This window comes from Lingula anatina, chromosome 1, assembly GCF_051362555.1.
Source record: "Lingula anatina isolate TDL-2025a chromosome 1, LinAna3.0, whole genome shotgun sequence".
Lineage (NCBI taxonomy): Eukaryota > Metazoa > Brachiopoda > Lingulata > Lingulida > Lingulidae > Lingula > Lingula anatina.
Genome location: NC_141767.1, coordinates 57,363,440 through 57,382,702, shown reverse-complemented (window position 1 = coordinate 57,382,702; position 19,263 = coordinate 57,363,440). Strand labels below are relative to the sequence as shown.

Below are 19,263 nucleotides of genomic sequence, written 5' to 3'. Positions count from 1 at the left end.
TAAAGAAACCCATTTTATGAATTACAAATATTCTGTTATTACTAAACCTCATATCTATAATCAGATTTTCTTTATATATATATGTGTGTGTGTGTGTATAAAAGGCCTTAAGTAATATAGTCGAGGTGCATACATTTTCATTATGATTTGTATTACCAGCGGTTGAACACTATGCGAATCTACATGAACTGAACGTTTATTTACAGTTGCCCTTCACAAAGTATATTTCATTTTATTGTATTCACATAACATTTCAAATTAAGTTTACTGATGGACTTGATTTATATTACCGACATTGTGTCCGGCAGACGGCAAATCTGAACTCTATCAATAATTCTATCTGGACTAGTAAGAAAATGAGACTTTCTCTTTCATTAATGAAGTACATGCATTAATAAACTGGTGTGCGTTTTCGATTTTGCCTTCTTATTGAATACTTTGGTTGTGTCATTCTACTTAACCACTCAGTAAACAACTCAAATGAAATATAAAAGATAAAGTTTTTGAAAATAAATGTTAGTTATTAATTATGTAAAACCAAAAACAATTAAACAAAAAAAAACATTAATCATTTACAATTATCTCATAAAAGATTTGTGCTGACTTTGGGATTGGAAATATCACATAAAAGTTAATGTTACTATGGCTTAGAATACCGTCTAGGGGCCCATTCCCAATGAAACTATCGTTCTACTTAGATCGATCATATTCCGCGTGGATTCTCGCTGAATGTAATCAGATTTACAGATCAACACGGCTTCTCTTGTTTCTAACGTGCCCGTATAATCACCAGCTTATCTGTATCTTCTACTCAACGCCAGGAGGAGGCGTGTTTATCTTTTAATCCGAGTTGGAGTTAGATCAATCAAGAAGTTATAATGAGAAGGAGTAGAAACGGGACATCAATTATCTCTCTCGTCCAATCAGATCGCAGCATTCTTTTCAAAGCGGCGTCCTTTGAAATTCGATCCTCGTAACTGGTCTAATCCTCCACTCGCCTCCGCGTGACTCAAGACGGAGAAGCTGAACCAGTGCGTATACGTCTTGATTTATTCATGTTTAATGCGAATATTTGGAAGTTATACGTAGAAAAACGCCAAGTCGAGCGATATAAAAGTAAGTGAGAGTTGATAATCTGCTTTGAGCATTGTTTTATGTTCATACGGTGGCTGTCAGTCAAATTTGCCTGTGCAGAAAGCAGCGTTAGCTCGAAGATCTGAGGCCGATTCAGCGGGACCTCCATGTTTAGGACTTTTTTCTTCTTAAGTGCGTGATGTATGCACATAATTTATGTTTTTCTGGTTAGTTAAGCACGTGCATCATTACAATACATCACTTTGGTATTAAATGAATTAATCCTTTAGATGAAAAACATCGTTTCAAATAGACAACTATTCGTCCGACTTTTTCAAAATGGCGGGTCCCTAAATTGGTTAGAGACAGTTGGGTGACAGTTTGGGACAATTTTTGGTAATTTTAACGTGATGTAAGCACATAATTTATGTTTTTCTGGTTAGTTAAGCATGTGCATCATTACAATACATCACTTTGGTATTAAATGAATCAATCCTTTAGATAAAAAACATCGTTTCAAATAGACAACTTTTCATCCGACTTTTTCAAAATGGCGGGTCCCTAAATTGGTTAGAGACAGTTGGGTGACAGTTTGGGACAATTCTTGGTAATTTTAACGTGGTGTAAGCACATAATTTATGTTTTTCTGGTTAGTTAAGCACGCGCACCATTACAATATAACATTGTGATATTAAATGAATCAATCCTTTAGATGAAAAACATCGTTTCAAATAAACAACTTTTCAATGGGACTTTTTCAAAATTTGATGACAGGGAACTCTCGGAATTTTTTTTCAATTTTTTATTGCAATATGATGTTTGCAGAGTTTCGTTTAGGATATAGAGTTACATTTTATAATGAATTCCGCACTTACTCATTTCAGGTTGAAGAGAATGCAGGTGAAAGATCTTTAGTTTTGCTGGCAGATGTACAAGTAGCCATAATTGAACAGTCAAAATGATTGTTTCCAGCAGCAACTTGATGAGGCACAAGGCTCTGTTTTCTTACCGCCACTAATATTAAACTATAGTGCACAAGAGGTGCAAGTTTTAAAAGGGAATTTAGTGGTCCAAGTTTTAAAAGGGAATTTAGTGTTAACTGGCTAATTGTCTAAAGTATAAAATAAAATAATCACCACATCAAAATAAAAACTAACCATTTTTGTATTGCTTTAATCACTGTTGGGTGTAACAATATTGACATATTTTCATTGCTGGTACTTTGTTATAGATATTATACAAGTTGCTCGAATGTTGAAATAAAGCAATATCAATCAATAAAAATATTTCTTTGATTTTTTCTTCTAATGAATTTAAACTATCAGTCTACTATTAGTTGGCCTCCTGTAATAGACAAAGAGTTAAACAAAAATATGTATTAATGAAATTTTATTTAGAATCATACTTAGTGCAATAACTTATTTTCATTTCCCCAATTTTCCTGTTTAAGCTCTACTTGGTATATAAGCAATAATGTGCCAAAAGAAAAAGAAACGAGGCTGGCATACGGAAATTGCAAGTACTACTGTTTTGTGTACACGGCTGTAAATTGAATGTGTCATTCCTGGATGAAGGTAAATTTCCTTTACACGCCTTTACACGACAAAAAGAATTTAAAATAAATATGAGACTTCTACAGGTGCAAATTTTAGCGTTGAAGGTGGGTTTGTGAAATTGTTCTCATACATTCTTGATGTGAAACTAATTTTTGTATAACTAATCGGCCCTAGATCAAATGAAGGTGTATCTCGCATGATTTGAGTTTTATTTTCCAAAATGTTTGCGTCCAGGCTTGAAATCTCTCTCTACACCTTTCTGTAATCCCACCATGTTTTCTCTGTGAGATTATTAGAAACTTCGCGAGGGTTTATCCCAATTGGCTGAAGCAACCCACGTGGACGGTCTCTTGCATATGTATTAGGCACAAGCTCTCCCTAAGACCACCAGCTGGGTAATTATTAGGATTAAGCCCGTTACGAGGATAGGATGAAAGGAAACCCCTTGTTTCTACTCCTTCTCTTTATAACTTCTTGGATCAATCTACGTAGAACAATAGTTTCATTGGAAATGAACCAAAACTAACATGCCAATGTTTCGGTACTTCTAAAGGTCTTAAGATCACTTGAACACTTGCTTTATGACAGAGGGGAAATATCATACAACGCTTAAAATTTAGTTTTTTTAGTAAAATTTTTTCGATCATCATAGTCATAGATTCTTTATACAGACAATGCTATCATCACATTAGGCCTACGGTCCTTGTCTCTTAATCATGTAAAAAAAACCTTTCCGGCACAATTTCGTATTTGCAAGATTTTTTTTCAATATTTATAATATTATTTTATTTACTTTGGAACCTACGAATATTTTTATTCTTTGAGTTAGGAAATCTATCATAAATTTTTGTTTCTACTCGAATGCCGTCCTGGGGATTTTAATCGAAAACTTAAAATATTAAACTTAAAAGAATGGTATTACGAAATAAATAACTGTCGCCTAACATGAGCAGAGTCCCCAAACAACTGGGTATTTGAAAAATAGAAATATTGTAAGCAAGCGTGCTTTTTTTCGTACCAATTACATGTATCTTTATGTATAACGGTTGGATTTGTGGTATTTTCTGCAAAGTTCGGAAACGCAAACAAATGATTTCCCCTGTTATCGTGCTAGGCTCGTGTAAAACACTTTAAAATTGCTTATTAATATGTTTAAAGAGGCCTCTGTCGTCGTAATGCATAAGAGATGACAGATATGACTGACACTGAAAATGACAGAAAAGATTAATCGTTTTGTATTTAGATTGTGTACGGGTAAGAAAGGAAGCGGACAAGCATGACCAATGCTTTATGACACATGTTTGCTGACATAAGTTGGAGAAATTCTAGGCCATCATTTCTCATTTCTCTTGCGTGACAACAAAATTGTAAAGGTTCCGTTCGGTTTGGATGAAAAAGGGTCGCGCCTTGGTTTCGTAGACATCAGAATATCCTAAACAATACCGTAAGGTATATTCCTGACACTGGTCAACCGACCTTTAGTAATCTTCAATCACTTAGGTATATAGCACTAACATGGCATGTTTACATGATGTGTTGTTGTTGTTTGTGGCAAAATGTGGCATCCTACTCTGTATATTACACAAACACACCTGTCCATGTCAAAGTCCTGGCATACGTCTCTGTTTACTGAATATTAGGTCAAAGTAGACTATATGTTTTCCTCAGTTCATCACTTATCATATATTTGCACAGAAGTAGCCGTGTATGTAGGCGGGGATGGGGGGCGGTGAGGGCAAATAGTGATTTGGTGAACATTCTCTGTAATGGTGAAAACATCCACTTTGTTATCCATCCAACGATGGCTTTTATGTAGAATTCTGCAAAAACATACTGTATATATGCAAGAGTCCATTTTAGACCAGACATTGACTTCTAAATACATCAAATAAGATTAATGTACTTGATCATTGACACGATGAGCGGAGAACTGCCCACCAGTTTGTGTGGAAATAGTATTTATTACAGCTCCGTGTTCAGAACTCTTAAATTTGGTGGAATAAGTAAACAGATAATTATATTTTAAGATTCCAATATGTGACAGAGCTTTTACTTTTAAAATGACTCGTAACGAGTTGGGATATTTAGGTATACAGGTGGGCGGTTCTGTTTCCTGAATGAAATATATATTTCTCTACCCGTTTCCTTTCCCAGCCCTCTAGTACGTGACCTAACACAGTTGCGTAGATTGAAAGGGGATTTCCTGTAAATTTATTGCACCGCTTTTGTTTTATCTACATCCATCGCTCTGACATACGACTTGATTCATCATGTCCTCCAGCTCAGAGGGTGGGAGGTAAAACAGCTACTTTGTCAGGTGATACAACGTGTCTTCTTTCAGTTGACATTTCTTCGTGCCGGACGGCATAATCTGCGAACTTGAAAGTGTTTTCTAGTGCCCATTCACTTTGTGTGTAAGTAAGTCAACAATTAAGACCGCGTTATTTATACACCTGGCCATTAACGCAGAAACTGAATCTTCTTGTAGGGTAAGAAGTTATTCGATCCTTTGATCAGCTTTTAATTACTTACGAACGAAACTTAGACTTAGTAAAGAAATAGCACCTTCGTTTGCCCACCTGCAGGAAATGTGTAACATAACGATTAAATTTCCTAACATTTCGGCACAGGGAAAGTTTCGACAGGTCATTATGCGACATTCTGGCTTTATCTTGACCTCTGATGTATTTGTCGCAGTTTCACATAGTAGTTTCAAGAATTTTGTATATGCCGCTTACAGAAAATCCCGAGCTGCTGAAGTGCAAAAGGGTTACTTTCCCTGTCACACTAAAAAAATTGTGACGTGTTAAATGCGTGCATAAGCCCCCACTACTTGAACATTTGAATAGGAGGCATTTGAAGGACGCATCTTTCGATTTTTTAATGAAGTTTAATTTATATCACCAGCTGTTGATGTTAAGAGACTAATTTCCTATTATACACCTGTGAGCAAAACACCCCAAAAATGAACAATCCTTTAATGTGGGGGGTTAGGATAATTCGCATATGTGTATGGGGGGGGTCACTACCGTTAGCTACTTTTACTGTGAAAATGCATTGGTTATTTAACAGAGAAGCCCGAAATACCATAAACTATTGCTCGAATAGAATTTAACCATTCTAAAATGCAAGGAAAAAACACACAATACATGCAGGTGCCAGTTGCTGTCACCAGCGAAGAGCTGGTAAAAAGGACACAAGACGGTTGCGCCTTCTCCAAATGCCACGCGGGGTCAAATAATGAGACGTCGGTCGTAATTGATATCAAAATTTTGCAGGTGTGCAATTGTATCAAAATTATATCTGCTGTCTCGACTGGGTTAGCAATGACAACACTGTCACAACTAATGCTTGGGAAAATATTCAGGATATGCTCAATTACACAGGTTTATAGGGGGAATCATGCGTCAATATTTCCATAACATGTGATAAAAAATAAACAATTTCTGCTAAGCAAAATTGATAATAGCACTTAATTGGTCGGGAAATTTGATATATAACCTTGTTTCTATTCATGCAATTCAACTTACTTCTTTCTTTTATACTTTGCACCAGAGGGGTCTCGTCATGTGATGTTGCGACCGTGTCGTGATTTTAGACATTTGATGATAGCAAGTGGGTTTTGTTACATTTTCTTGTATCGCATTGCATCAATAACGATAGACAAAAAAAATTCATTTCTTGAAACTCACTGTTAAGGTATTTAACAAATTCCGAATATTATATATTTTGTGTATATCTTAGGGGAAATTTTAGAGGTGCAATTTTTAGAATTATTTTCACACAGCAGCACAACATAAGATTATTTTTTGTACATTTCACGGAAAAAGAGGCGAGAAATTTGCCAAAAGATTGACAAGGGAACAACACAGCGAAGGTGAATGTCGGGTGAAAAGATCAGAGGACCATTCGCCCACTGTGCGTGATCTTGTGAAAAGTGAAACACGGTTATTTACATATTTAATTCGTCGCTTTCATCGACACAGAAAAGTGAAGAAAACGGCCTGTAGTCAATCAATATTACGGTTAACACTACTGAACAATGTTGTGCGTACCTTTTGCCCCTGGTGGTTGTTAGATTTCTATTCACAGCCATGTTTGTATCTTTTCAGGTTTTTGTGTTCCCTTTGCCGCGCTGCACCTGTCGGCTTTAGCGGCGTGGCCCACCTTGAATGCATGTTAATCGAAAACCAGAGAGAGAGAGAGACAGAGAGGCATAGCAAGGGAGTGAGAGAGCTTGTATATTATTAAGTGCCTTTTTTGTAAAAAAAAAAAAAAAAAAAAAAAAAAAAAAAAGGTACATGGTGAGAGGTTGACTTGTTGGTTGTTATCATTTTCATGAATACAGTTTTGAATGAGGTTTTAGATAATAAAAACGTTCACAAACGTTTCCCCATATACTATATATGAAGGTGAAAATGTTCATAATTTGTTTTCTCAGTTAGCCCGATGACAAGATTACTTGGTCATATTTATACAGTAAGATTACCGAGACTGCTTCTGACTCTTCTGTTGACTTTAACCGGTTACTGTATTGATTTTCTCAGTCAATATAATATGATATAGCATATGCCCCAACTGTTTCTCATGGGACCGAGGACAACGTGAAGATCACTTGGGAAACCCACCAGCTGACGGTCATGTCGGTGGGAAACAGGATATTTTACTTGCAACAACAGACATTCGATTAACAATCAACGTCGGTCAAATCGCATACTTTTTCATGATTGAAAAAGTACTTATGAAAATTGACAATATAAATATTTTAAGCAGGGCGCTTTTCATTAAACATGGTGTACGAGGCGAAAATTCCTCGAGAGCCTTGATGGTATATCCTCTTCTTTTTTATAAAACCAAATAGAACGTAAAACAGTCTGTAGTTTTGGAGGTATTTTAACGTAACAGGTTTTATAAGCCTACCACCAACAAATGCAGATGACGTACGGGACTCGACCCCAATTGTAATAGCCAATATACACGAAATGCTCTTTTATCGAATTTGGAAATAAATTATCTATATAAGATATTTTCAGACAACGCATGCTAACAATTCGTGAAAGATAAAGCGCCAAGCTCAATCTCATAAAAGGTGGATTGGTTTTAACATGACATAAAGATCCATTAAAACATTCGGCATTCTTCAAGATATCGGCACTGCTTGGCAGTTTGTGCAAAGAACAGCTATTTTAACATACAACAATGGTCCTCGGTGACATGAGACGCCTTATCGCTAATAGATGACCTTATTCACCTCAAAGATGACCTGTCTTTACAACAACAATTAAGATCGCAATCTTAGGTAGGAAGCCTGTTAAAACCACTGGAACGCACCTGTGCGCCAGTGAGCCTGCTCTGATTGAGAAGACAGGTGTGGTGGTGGGGCCCTTTTTCCCCTCTCACCACCTGACCACAGGTCAAAGGAGCTCTGATAACATCGGCACCGTCGCCAGAAGAAATAACATACATAATTCAGAGTATCCTCAGCATAAATTTCACATGGATACTAATGTTAGAATTGTACTCGATGATACTCTTGATTACTGTGTAACCTTCAGTTCCTACTGTAATATGGGGACTCATTAGTGTCACGTGGGTCTTAAACACATAGGCTTCATCAGTGAAATGATTAGGTCTTTGTCTTAAGTGCAGATATTGAAGAACCATAATATCATGAGATGTGAGCTTGAATATTTCCGCAAATTCATAACTGTGCTAGTGTTACATTAATAATACCCGTTGAGTGCTGGAGCCACTCTTACGTTCATCTGAAGTTGGTCATTATATGTTTTCCTTATAGACAAGTTTGTAATATATTGATTTCATTTTAGCCACTTTTGATCTGATCATAATCGAACTCTTTCTTCACACAAAAAATGGTGTGCACGTTGACAAATGTGCAATATCCTTGAGAAGCTATTCGCAATGTTTGATAGCAGACAAGAGGATATTAAACTTCCATATCAGCAGCCCGCCATTTCAACCACACTTCCTAACTCGTGTGTTGCTGTCAACTTCATATCCCAGTACAGGATGACGATGGAAAAAACAGGAAAGAGAAACAACGTGCATATGATTCATTATTTTTTATTTTTATAGACTTATTCTATTGACATCATCAAGAAAAAAATCATATTTGATTTCGGCACAGTCCAATACCAGCACATCTGTGCGAAGTTACGTGTACAGTCGGACTAGCAACCCCTTAGGGGATCTCAAAATTGTACAAAATTTAAAACTTAAAAAAAACTTAATTGTACATCAGTGTTAAGACTCATTCTGAATAAGTCATGGCATAAAATGCGTAAAATGATGCGAAAATGAAGAGAAATGAACTGTTTGATAAACTGAAAAATATTCTCGTTATGACTTGGGTGAACGCCGTTTAATAGGATGTGTAATGACGTCTAAATTAATCAACTGAACGCACTAATCAGCTGGAACCATATGGTCTACTTGGAAAGAATAAACTAATAGCTTATCAATTAATTAGTATAACACCCAAACCCAATATAGAGGTGCATTTCACAAGTTCAAGTCTCAAAAAATGAAATTGAATGAATTCGATGTATTATCCAATTTTTCAAAACTTACATGTCTATAGAACACAAATCCACAAATGTCTCTATTTTACGCCCACGTGTTTTTGTTTTCTAAGCAAATAAAGCGACGGCCGTTTCAAGTAAAAAAGTGTAAGAAAGAACATACGTTACCGCTGAATCGCCTAATATAAATTCCGATCATTAGTTGAACGCTGTGGAAATTTGTGCAAACTACACACTTTCAGAACCCTATAAGTCATTAATAATGGAAAAGTGAAAGAAAAACACATTTGGTTTGACTAGATCTAGGAAAATAACTTTCAAACTAAAGATCATTTTTCTTTACACTGTCCATGTAGAAGACTACTTCAATAGCAGTTATTGCCAATTGTATAGAAAGTTGAAAACTCTGTTTCCTAAAAGTTATCTACCACTGGTCATATTCTCCGTGAATTTAAATTTCATCGAAACTTGCAATTTTTTCAGTGTATTGGGTACAATACCAAATATGCCTCGCATCCTTCGCAGACCACAATGTAACGTATGTTCCACAGCCATAGAGAAAACAAGGGAGACGATTTTAATAAATATAAATTATATTTTTTCAGTGTTTTCGTAGAATTTATTGAGGTGTGTAAAAGTAACTCAGACATCAAAAATTATAACCTAATACACAACAGGATCCACGTATCAAACGTCTTAATCATTTGTATGTAAAGGAATACAGATCCTAGAAACATCAAACCTAGGACCTCTTTAAACGAAGCCATTTTCAACACACCTAGCTATAAGTTTTCCAACACAGCAGAGAAATCGTTCAAAATGAGCTTTACTAACATCATCTCTGAAAGATCTAAATTTTCTTGCGGATTTCGACATTATTGACGAAAAATATATTTAATGTTTGTTTTATCTATAAAAAGTAAGTGGCTCACAAAATTGCGTTTTAAGTCTTTCTATTGAGTGAGTGTAAGAAACGGATCTCACTTTAGAGTCCAAGGGTTTCAATGTCCCTTACCAGCCGCTATTTAGGGCAAATTATAGGCTACATGAATAGCGTCCAGGTCGCTTGGTGTAATTTTAAACATTCGATGCGATTTTCCCGCCGCACATGGTTCCTCAACACGACACAAGATATTGTCGAAAGGTATCCAAATGATGTCACACCTCTTTGGCCATTGGAAGAGACTTTTCCGTTTCTCTAAAAAGTTGATTTCTGCCTCTCTGTCTAATACGTCGATATCTTGTACTTTCCCCAGGTACCATTTTTTCTCATAGACCGCTGCTACAAAATCGCCTACCGTCACAGCCACCGTCTGCCCAGTGATGCGATGGGTTATGCTTTTTTCTTTGCTCAGTCTTGTTTCAATTTCTACGGGTGCTGGTACAAGCAAATGTGTGTCTTCCCACGTGTCACACAATCTGCCCTGGATGCATAACTGACAAGAACAACTTAGTTTTCTCACTTTCACTTTAGAATCTCCTAGCCCTGCCACAGCATGGATGTTTAAAGTGCCTCGTATAGCCTTTAAGGTAAGCTTTTCCAGCTCTTGTGACTTGACTTTTACCTCCTCGGAGCTGACAAACAAGAACCTGACATTCGTCATAGATGATGTGGCACCCCAGTCATAGAATTGCACGGCATCTTGGATTATGTGCTTTCCGCTTTCAACGGCCGCATCTGCCATGCGTTTGGCGGTTCCACCCAGCCCATCACAGGGTCCTTTCCCGTGTCCTGATTCAAAATAATTCCAATATGCTGTAGAACCAAACAGTTTCGCGTGATTTGCTACGATGTAAAATATGCATTTATTTCTGTACTGGCTAGTCGGACTGTCCGTCCAGTAATGGATGGTTTCCAGCACGGGCACAAGGCTTTTCACGTGTGGCATAACTTTCGACAGTATTGCATACACGGTAGAAGCCGAATGACTTGTTTCATCAGAGACAGCGATAAGGCTCTGGTGGGCCAGCTTCCCATCCTCATCACGATAGTGGATGACAACGGGGTGCAGGGTAACGCTAGTTTTGTTCCAGTAGGCGGACTGGATCTCGTCGGCGGACCTACATACATAGTTTTCCGCAAAATCCATCTGTATAGTCACATGGTTTCTTGGAAGATTTTCCTTGAGATTTCTTAATTGCTCGTACTGTGTTTTTACTCTGCCTACGTGCTCGCCGAATTCTTTCTTTTGGTTACTGAAGAAGGACAAGAACTCGTCTTTCTGGACTTCATTCTCACATACGCGCATAACTTTTTTTTTGCGGTCTTTGTCTTGGATTTCCACTCGTTTCCACTGACTGTATTTAACTTTTTCGGGTAATTTTTGCCACTCACTCTCGTTTAAGTCTGTACAACCTTTAATGAACGCATCAGGACTCAGAGGTACATTTATACCCTCCCGTCTGAGAGCCTTTAGAAGCAGCGCCATATTCTGGTGCTTTGTGCAAAGACAGCTGTGTCTGGCAATATGTGATGTTAACAGAATGTGTCTGGGTCGAAGGCGTCGAAAGGTTTCCAGTGATATCTTTATGTTCGGATTCTCACTCATAAACTTGTAGTATAAGTTAGCAATGTAGTCTGTCAGCACTCTAGTTTGCATTTTCTCTCCATCTTCTGATTTGCGCGCATCTGCTTTTCCAGGTTGGGCTCTACTATTGTCGTCTCTTTTAAAAAAATCTTGTACAGCTTGCCTGTTTTTTTCTGCTACTCGTATCCGTCGACCTTTCGACCAGTTCATCCCCTTTTCGCGAGTCCTCGACAAACGATTCCGGCACATGCCAGTAGCAGCAGAAAGATGCCTGAGACAACGATACTTCTTCGCAATCTTCCCAGCCACTATATTATGCAAAATTTTCATCTTACTTCTTGGTGTTACTCGTTTAGCTTGACCCACTTCAGCTACTAAAACATTTCCTATAAGCAATTGCTTCCTCACAGTGTTAGCTTGGGTCCTATTCAACATAGCCTGTCGTATGGTGCGCTCTGTCTTGGTTTTGGGGCTTGTGGGAAATTCAGGTGATCCCATATTTCGTCTTCGACAACGGCTAAATCGCTGCCGGATAGCATTCTCCCTCTTTTTCATGGCATTTACCTGTGCCTGTAGTTCTTTAATTGTTCTTTGTGCCTGCTTTAAGTTTTCTCTAAATCTTTTATCTCCACGCTGTGGCCACCTCACACGTACAACAAGCCTCTCCGGTACTGATTGCTGTGGACTTGCCTCCGTAACTTCTATAGCAGCTAGAAGCTCTTGTTTTCTTTGGTGAAGTCTAAGTTTTCGTGCTTTAGTCTTCGCATTTCTCTTTCGTCTTTCACGGTCGCTTAAGGAGGCGGAAGGTATATAGTATTTTTTAACTCTTTTTCTTTCCCTTTCCAGATATGCTTCACGCTCATTTTCCTTTTTACGAGATCGATAATTTTTTTGAATCTCAGCTCTTGTTTTCGCCATTTTCTGAACAGTTATTTGTATGTACATATATAATAGGGCCTATACATGTACATGTAAAATGATATCTTTCCGTCCGGCATCAATGCAGGCGCGGATCCAGGATAATTTGAAGCAGGGGTCCGATGCGCACCCCTCCCCCCTCCCCCCCTCCCCCCCCCCCCCGGCACATGTCCGATAAGCTTCCGATCCCCCCCCCCACCCCCCGCGTGTGGTTCGGAGGGCGAACGGTGACATTTGGTACGGTTCAGAAATTTGATTCAGCTAGTCAAAATTCTAATTTTATCAGGGACCCAGATATCGAAGGAAATCAGAAAACCCCTGACCCCCCCCCCCCTTAATCCGCCACTGCAATGTATTTAATTGGCACTGCACTCAATGCACTAGTTGGCGATTATTTTTTTCATAGCATAGTCTTGTTTGACATTTATTTCTTAAAGTATTTGATAGAATGTACATAACATTATTATTACGGCAAAATCATTTACTTCGTCTACATAATCACTGAGGATTTTATGTTGTCTTTACACTTATAACTCACCTCAACTCACGCACTAATTAACGTTAGCTCGAGCAGACGTCAAAAAGAATCACGTGACATCTCGATCAGGAGCTAGTTTTTCTTTCGGAGCTGGTTTCGAACACAAATAGCTTTTCCACTGGTAACGTATGTTCCGGTAACGTATGTTCCAGGCCACCTAATTTTAATTCTTATACCGTGTTCCTATATATTTTGAAGTGATTCGATCAAGTTAAATTAAATATGAAGTAAGACGTTTTTATTAATATTTTAACTGTAACTAATGGGACTTTGCATCATGGCTAATACTAGGTAACGTATGTTCCCTAGAAAAATTGACAAAATGTTTCTCTTTGTTTAAGTACTTGGTGCAAGAAAAAAACAACGTTTTCTTTTGCTGATCGAAAAATATATAGTGATTCCATGATAGTTTGACATTTCAGATATAATAATTCGAGCACGAGTGGAAAAATAATTTATCAAATGCTTATTTTACTGTCGGTAGGGTGTATTTTCCCCGTTTTTTTAATATTCAGTGACAGGCAAACTTATGTCGCTAAAAAACAATTAACTGCTCTATACATAATCTTTTCGGAATTTTTTACAACGTTATACATGTAGGAGATAAATTAAAGAACAAAACCCGTGATGATTGAATTTTCAAAGTGATTAAAACTTTTCCACAGCTAGACGTTATGCATTTGTGACAGTAACGTATGTTCTTTTTTGGGATTAGATGATTAATTATTTTTTATTATTCGTGGTTCCAGGAAAGTGAAACTTTAGTACAAACTTCTTTATGTGGGACCCTAAAATAATCAATCATAGTTTGTAATCTGTGCACTACATATTTTTAGGAACATGCCTGTGACATCGTTTGCACCTCTATATTGGGTTTGGGTGATAACCCAATGTAAAAGCAGGTTTACCACATAACAGATGTTTGCTGTGGTTATATACGACCATCGAGGATCGATTTCGTGGAACAATTAATGAGAAATGGCTTCATGTCGATTACATTCAAGCTGTCACCGTGTCATGATAATGGGATGAGGATGAAGCCGTCAAATCAATAGACAACGACCGAATGTTACAATACACTATGTGAACCGGTCACATATATCTAGCTATAGCCCCAAATTATTACTTAAAGTACATGGGTGATTTTTACAAGATGTCGAAAGAAAATAAAAATCTACAAAACGGGACTCAACGTCCAACTTCACGTGCATACAACAAAAAGATATCAAAAGTTAGTCACGTTTTCAGTTTTCCTTTCAAACCCTTGCTTTGACACAAGGTGGTTGGAGGTTTCTCTCGTGCGTTGTCCCGTGATGATTAAATCCCTGAGTTGTAATGTTTGCTGTCGAGCACCTTGGCGCCACACGCTACTCTCCATAGCCGGGCTCTGGGTGTCAGGTGCTGTACACAGCTTTAGCACCATTTGATTCATGATCGTCAAAAACACTGGCGTCGTGCGGGGAGACGGAAATTTATTTTGTCTCATTGTTCTTTGGTCCTGGCACCTATGTTTAGTTGGTTTGTCTGCCATGTCCCATGGCGTTGCGTATCATTTTGCTGATTGGGAGCCCAAAAAAGACCATCACCGCTGTCGCCAGGTGTCAGTATCAGTCAGCAGCTGCCAGCGCGATAGTGTGTTTGTATCTTCACGGAGACACTAAATTGGGTGGTTTTATCTGGAAAGAACAGAAAGAGAAAATTTAGCTAATACGTGATAGCATCTTAAGTCAAAGTATCACTTCACGTGAACTTGAAAGTAACGCACAGTAAAACATCCGTCTGAACAGAAAACATCTGGGTAAATTGTTAAAGAAAAACAAATGATGGGTCTATAAAAACACGCTGGTGCCCGCCTGTCTATCCACTCTACCCACAGATGCGACTCCGCACGGAAACTAAGTGCATTTATAAAATATCGACTCAATTTGTTTTGGGAATCGAATCTTCCGCAGCTGCACATCTACTGGCATTTTTATGAAATGGGGCCCTGAAGGTTTTGATGTTTTGGCTTCTCACCATGCCAGCCTGTCAAAGTTTGTACGATCATAAATGCCAGGAGGTAGCTTTGACAATAGCCAGATGCGCAGGTGGGTATGGCAACCCGTGCAAAAATGCTCTGGGCCCTGCTGCATGTGCCCATCGGAGATTTCTCACGATCAGCGACTCCCAAACAAGCATCAAGCAATTAAACAGACATGATTAACCTAACAGAGAAGCTTTTTAGGCCAGGTGCAGTTGGTAGTAATGTTAATTTCCTCGTATATTTCTGTTGAGAAAATGTTGGCTCGCAAGTAAAGCAAAATCCTTCCCAAATCCCAATTACAATATTGATTTTCAGGAGAAATGTCTGTTTTCACTGCATCTAAGGTCGACAGAGCACTATATTGATTAGCAGACAGTGGAATAAAGAAGGAGATTGCAGAGGATGTTTGAATATAAACCTACCAGTAAGTTAAACGATTCTTGATCTTGATCGTGTAGAGTCAGCAAGACGGGGGCCGAGATTCACAGCTATCAGCATCAGAAGCTTCCATTTCTTCAGTGTAGCTAGATTCCTAGAAAAAAGATAACAAAAGGGCATCAGAAATGTTCTTCTTTTGAATGATATATGGACCCACGGGACATCAGATATGAAATGCATTTTATTTGGTATAGCTTCGTACGATATTACGCATATCATGTGATTGAGTGTCAAGAGGCAGCTGTCCTCGTGAAATATATCAAATATCACGCTCTTTGGATACAGGCCAATCATTTCTCATGCAACTGCACCTGCATAGCGGAAGGACAATAGCTTGCGGATAACAATATTAATAATAACTTTCCATTTGCAATATTTCCCAGGTGCAGTCAATGCTTTAATCAGTTCCTCGTAAAATATTTAAGAGAAATATCAGCAATGGTATTGTTTCAATACATCATTTGCCGACTGCAATTGTACAGTAGCATGACATATGGTTGCCTGACTCACCAATGTGTCAAAATATTTCAATGCATCACTACATCTCAAAAACACCCGTCTTGAAGGCCATATTCAGTGCTCGTTAATACTTCCCCTTTCCATTTCCATCTTGTAGATATGACTGTTTGTCGTAATATGTGTTTAAAAGTTGTAAATATTTTATCATTAAATTGCAAACATAATTATAGAAACAACATGACAATTTAGTTAACACCCACCTGTTTGTTGAGCTGTGAGCTCTCTATTAGAGGGGGTCTGGAGAGACCAGAGGTCAATGACGATAAAGTTGCCAAATTCATCATTGGGTGATAGTCCAGCGCGGACTCCAAGTCCATAATATAGTCAATAACGTGTTGAATCAACGCCACCTTTGACACTTTCTTATTCTGTGGGACTGTTGGTACTAAATCCTTCAACTTCGCGAAGCAGGCTTGAATTTCCGCAGCGGCATCGTTATTTTTCTCCTTAGTAATTTTTGCCTTCAATGTGTTCAGGGCTGGGTGTTCTGCAGCGATGGTTTCCTTCATCTGAGCCTTCATATTGATATTAAATGTAAATATCCGTTGACTAAAATAGATAAAAATGCTGATACAAGTTAAGGTATCTTTCGTGTCCTCTCTCGTTTCGATCGAGCTAAGGAATGATGTGAAGTGTATTTCCAGGCTGAATATACTCTCATTATATATCCTGCTGAGCACCGCCTCGCGATTAATTATGTACAAACAATTTGAGCACTTGAAGGCACTTGATTGGCAGGGATGAATCCTTCCCACCAATCAACATCAAGGATTCTTCATACCTATTGTGATAAGCTCCACCCCCTTTAGGCCGATTCCCACCGCCAACTGGGGTGACTTGATTACTTTCCCACCATAATAGAACGCTACTTGAGCTCGCACGTGGTCTTAAAATATAGATATGATGAAAAAGGAGATTTCACTGTGAAGTAGTGGTCAAGAGTCCTTTAGTTTGCTGAATAATTTAAATTCCCATAGCTCTTGTGTATATATTTTTCACATGACACCCGATCAGGTTTGACAAGTGATAAATTGGCGAGAACAAGCAACAATCAACAACAGCTGCCCCCGGCAGTGTGGCGCCAGCCGTGTGACGTCACCCATTCATACTGTGTATACAGCCATCGACTCGGCGCCGGGCCGGCGGTCGCTATAGTAACAACACTGCCAATCAAGGTGTACATCAAAGCCTCCGCTCACCGGTGACTGATAAATTGCATTACAATTCGTCACCTTCGGCCTGTAGATCTTTCACACTCTGAACACCTGCACATTTGCATAAATTCATGTGTATTTTACTGTTGTTGGTTGAATTTACTTCGGCGCCAGGCCCGCACAAGGATTTAGGAAAAATAAATACCCAAACTTGGCCATCTACTAAATAACTCCACTCTATCTCAATGCTCTCACCGCACATTTAGGCGTAATATTATTGTTGAAGTTATTGAAGCCTACATAAAGATGTCACGAGTTTCCTCTTACTCCCGAATCGCCTCGCAGGTGGTATCGTCGCACCTGTAAAGAGTAAAGCGCTAAATTAAGAGAGAATTAAATACACGTTCTATCGAACAATAAAACAACAGAAAACAGATGTTGATATAATAGTGGGATGTCTAAAATCTAGATTAAAATAGTTTTTTAAAATAAATATGTGAAAATAAAAACACTTCAAGTAAAAAAAAAAAAAAAAGCGATCCCTTCCATCATATGAATAATTGTAAAATATGGAGATCTGAACTTTAGGCACACATACACATACCAGTGCATATCAAGGCACGGCTTGGTTTCTTTGATTTACTATTAATTTAAATAAAATAATAATTATATATATTGAAAGTAAGTGTTTTTCCTGTACGAGTATATATATATATATATATATATATATATATATATATATATATATATATATATATATATATATGACAAAAAGAAATAAAAACATCACAACTGCTGTTTTTTTTATTTCTGTGTGTGTGTGTGTGTGTCAAAAAGAAATAAAAAACAGCAGTTGTGCTGTTTTTATTTCTTTTTGTCACACACACACTCACACACACACACACACACACACACACACATATATATATTAACTGCATCCAGAAAAAATATTTATTTTGAATTGTAAAAAGTGTCAAAGTGCCATAGGAATTGCACATTTAGTTTTAGTTCTAAATCATTATCCTCTTACCACTTCTGTTTTAATGACAATAAGCACAATCAAACAGATTTTTATAAGATGTCGCCCTTAATTTTCTCGTTTTAAAGTGCTCCCACTCCTTTTTTTAAACAAATGATAATAATGCTTCACTATATCATCCTGCAAAAAAAATTGTTAGATTTTTTATGGGATGAACATCAGCGCCCCTGATATATCAATTTTATTGGAACTTGTGAATTATAACGTTAAATTAATAAGTAGTAATATAAATGGGTTAATTATTCAGCTATATCTATCACACAAATTACACCAGATGGAGAGTTGTTCCACTGATTCTTAGGAAACAACAATAATAATAAATAGCAATTTGTTTATCTTAGTTTAAAGTTGAATTTTCCCATGGAAGAAGTTCCAGGTGAGATCCAGGTAGTTGTCCAGTATGGCTTGGGCCATCTGTCCCATCTGCTGCTAAACAAAGAGCTTACCTCATGAGAATGCATCTGCTTCAACTTTCCCACACTCGGAATACGGGCTGGCAAAAAATCCAGCTGCCAGACCCACGATTCCGGCATCTGGACAGTCTGTCGTCTGTAAAAGTCTTCCAAAAATTTCACTTCTTTCATTTTTGTAAAAAATATCTAAAGAAATTTGTAGGAGAACTTACTAGTTTGTGGTCGCGTGGCTGAGTGTGCAGAAAGAGTATGGCGCGTGCCATTTGTATTATATTTCCATAGGGAGGAGGGACTTAGTGACATTTTCTTTTGTTATCGATAAAGCCGCCATTACCTGAGTAAATGCAGTCGCGTGCCAATGTCACTGATAACCGACAGTAGCCAATCAGAGACGCGCTACGTCACAAGCCGGCAGCTGTTCAAACGACTACATATTACCACGCTTGTTTACCTCTTCATTCACTGGAAGGTGGCAGACAAAGGGGTAGTTCCTTAAGCAGTTCATTATCGAGGATTTGGGT

The 19,263-nt window shown here is 37.9% G+C and overlaps 2 protein-coding genes across 2 annotated transcripts; both read right to left on the bottom strand.

The window, feature by feature from the left end:
• Nucleotides 1-10,152: 10,152 nt before the first annotated feature.
• LOC147764818 (uncharacterized) lies at nucleotides 10,153-12,618 on the bottom strand. The gene has a single exon (XM_087015423.1). The coding sequence runs from the start codon at nucleotides 12,616-12,618 to the stop codon at nucleotides 10,198-10,200; it is 2,421 nt and encodes an 806-aa protein (XP_086871549.1). The 3' UTR covers nucleotides 10,153-10,197.
• Nucleotides 12,619-15,598: 2,980 nt separating this feature from the next.
• Nucleotides 15,599-18,980, bottom strand: LOC106171457 (DNA-binding protein inhibitor ID-2). Its single transcript, XM_013551812.3, has 3 exons — nucleotides 18,776-18,980; nucleotides 16,337-17,650; nucleotides 15,599-15,711 (listed from the first exon to the last, which is right to left on the bottom strand). The coding sequence occupies exons 2-3, from the start codon at nucleotides 16,655-16,657 to the stop codon at nucleotides 15,640-15,642; spliced, it is 393 nt and encodes a 130-aa protein (XP_013407266.1). The 5' UTR covers nucleotides 16,658-17,650; nucleotides 18,776-18,980; the 3' UTR covers nucleotides 15,599-15,639.
• Between the last annotated feature and the right edge of the window lie 283 nt (nucleotides 18,981-19,263).

Coding starts and splice junctions, on each gene's coding strand:
- LOC147764818 (XM_087015423.1), bottom strand. CDS start 12,618: ATGGCGAAAACAAGAGCTGAGATTCAAAAAAATTATCGATCTCGTAAA.
- LOC106171457 (XM_013551812.3), bottom strand. CDS start 16,657: ATGAAGGCTCAGATGAAGGAAACCATCGCTGCAGAACACCCAGCCCTG. Junction 15,712..16,336: donor GCTCACAGCTCAACAAACAG/GTGGGTGTTAAC, acceptor TCTTTTTTCTAG/GAATCTAGCTACACTGAAGA.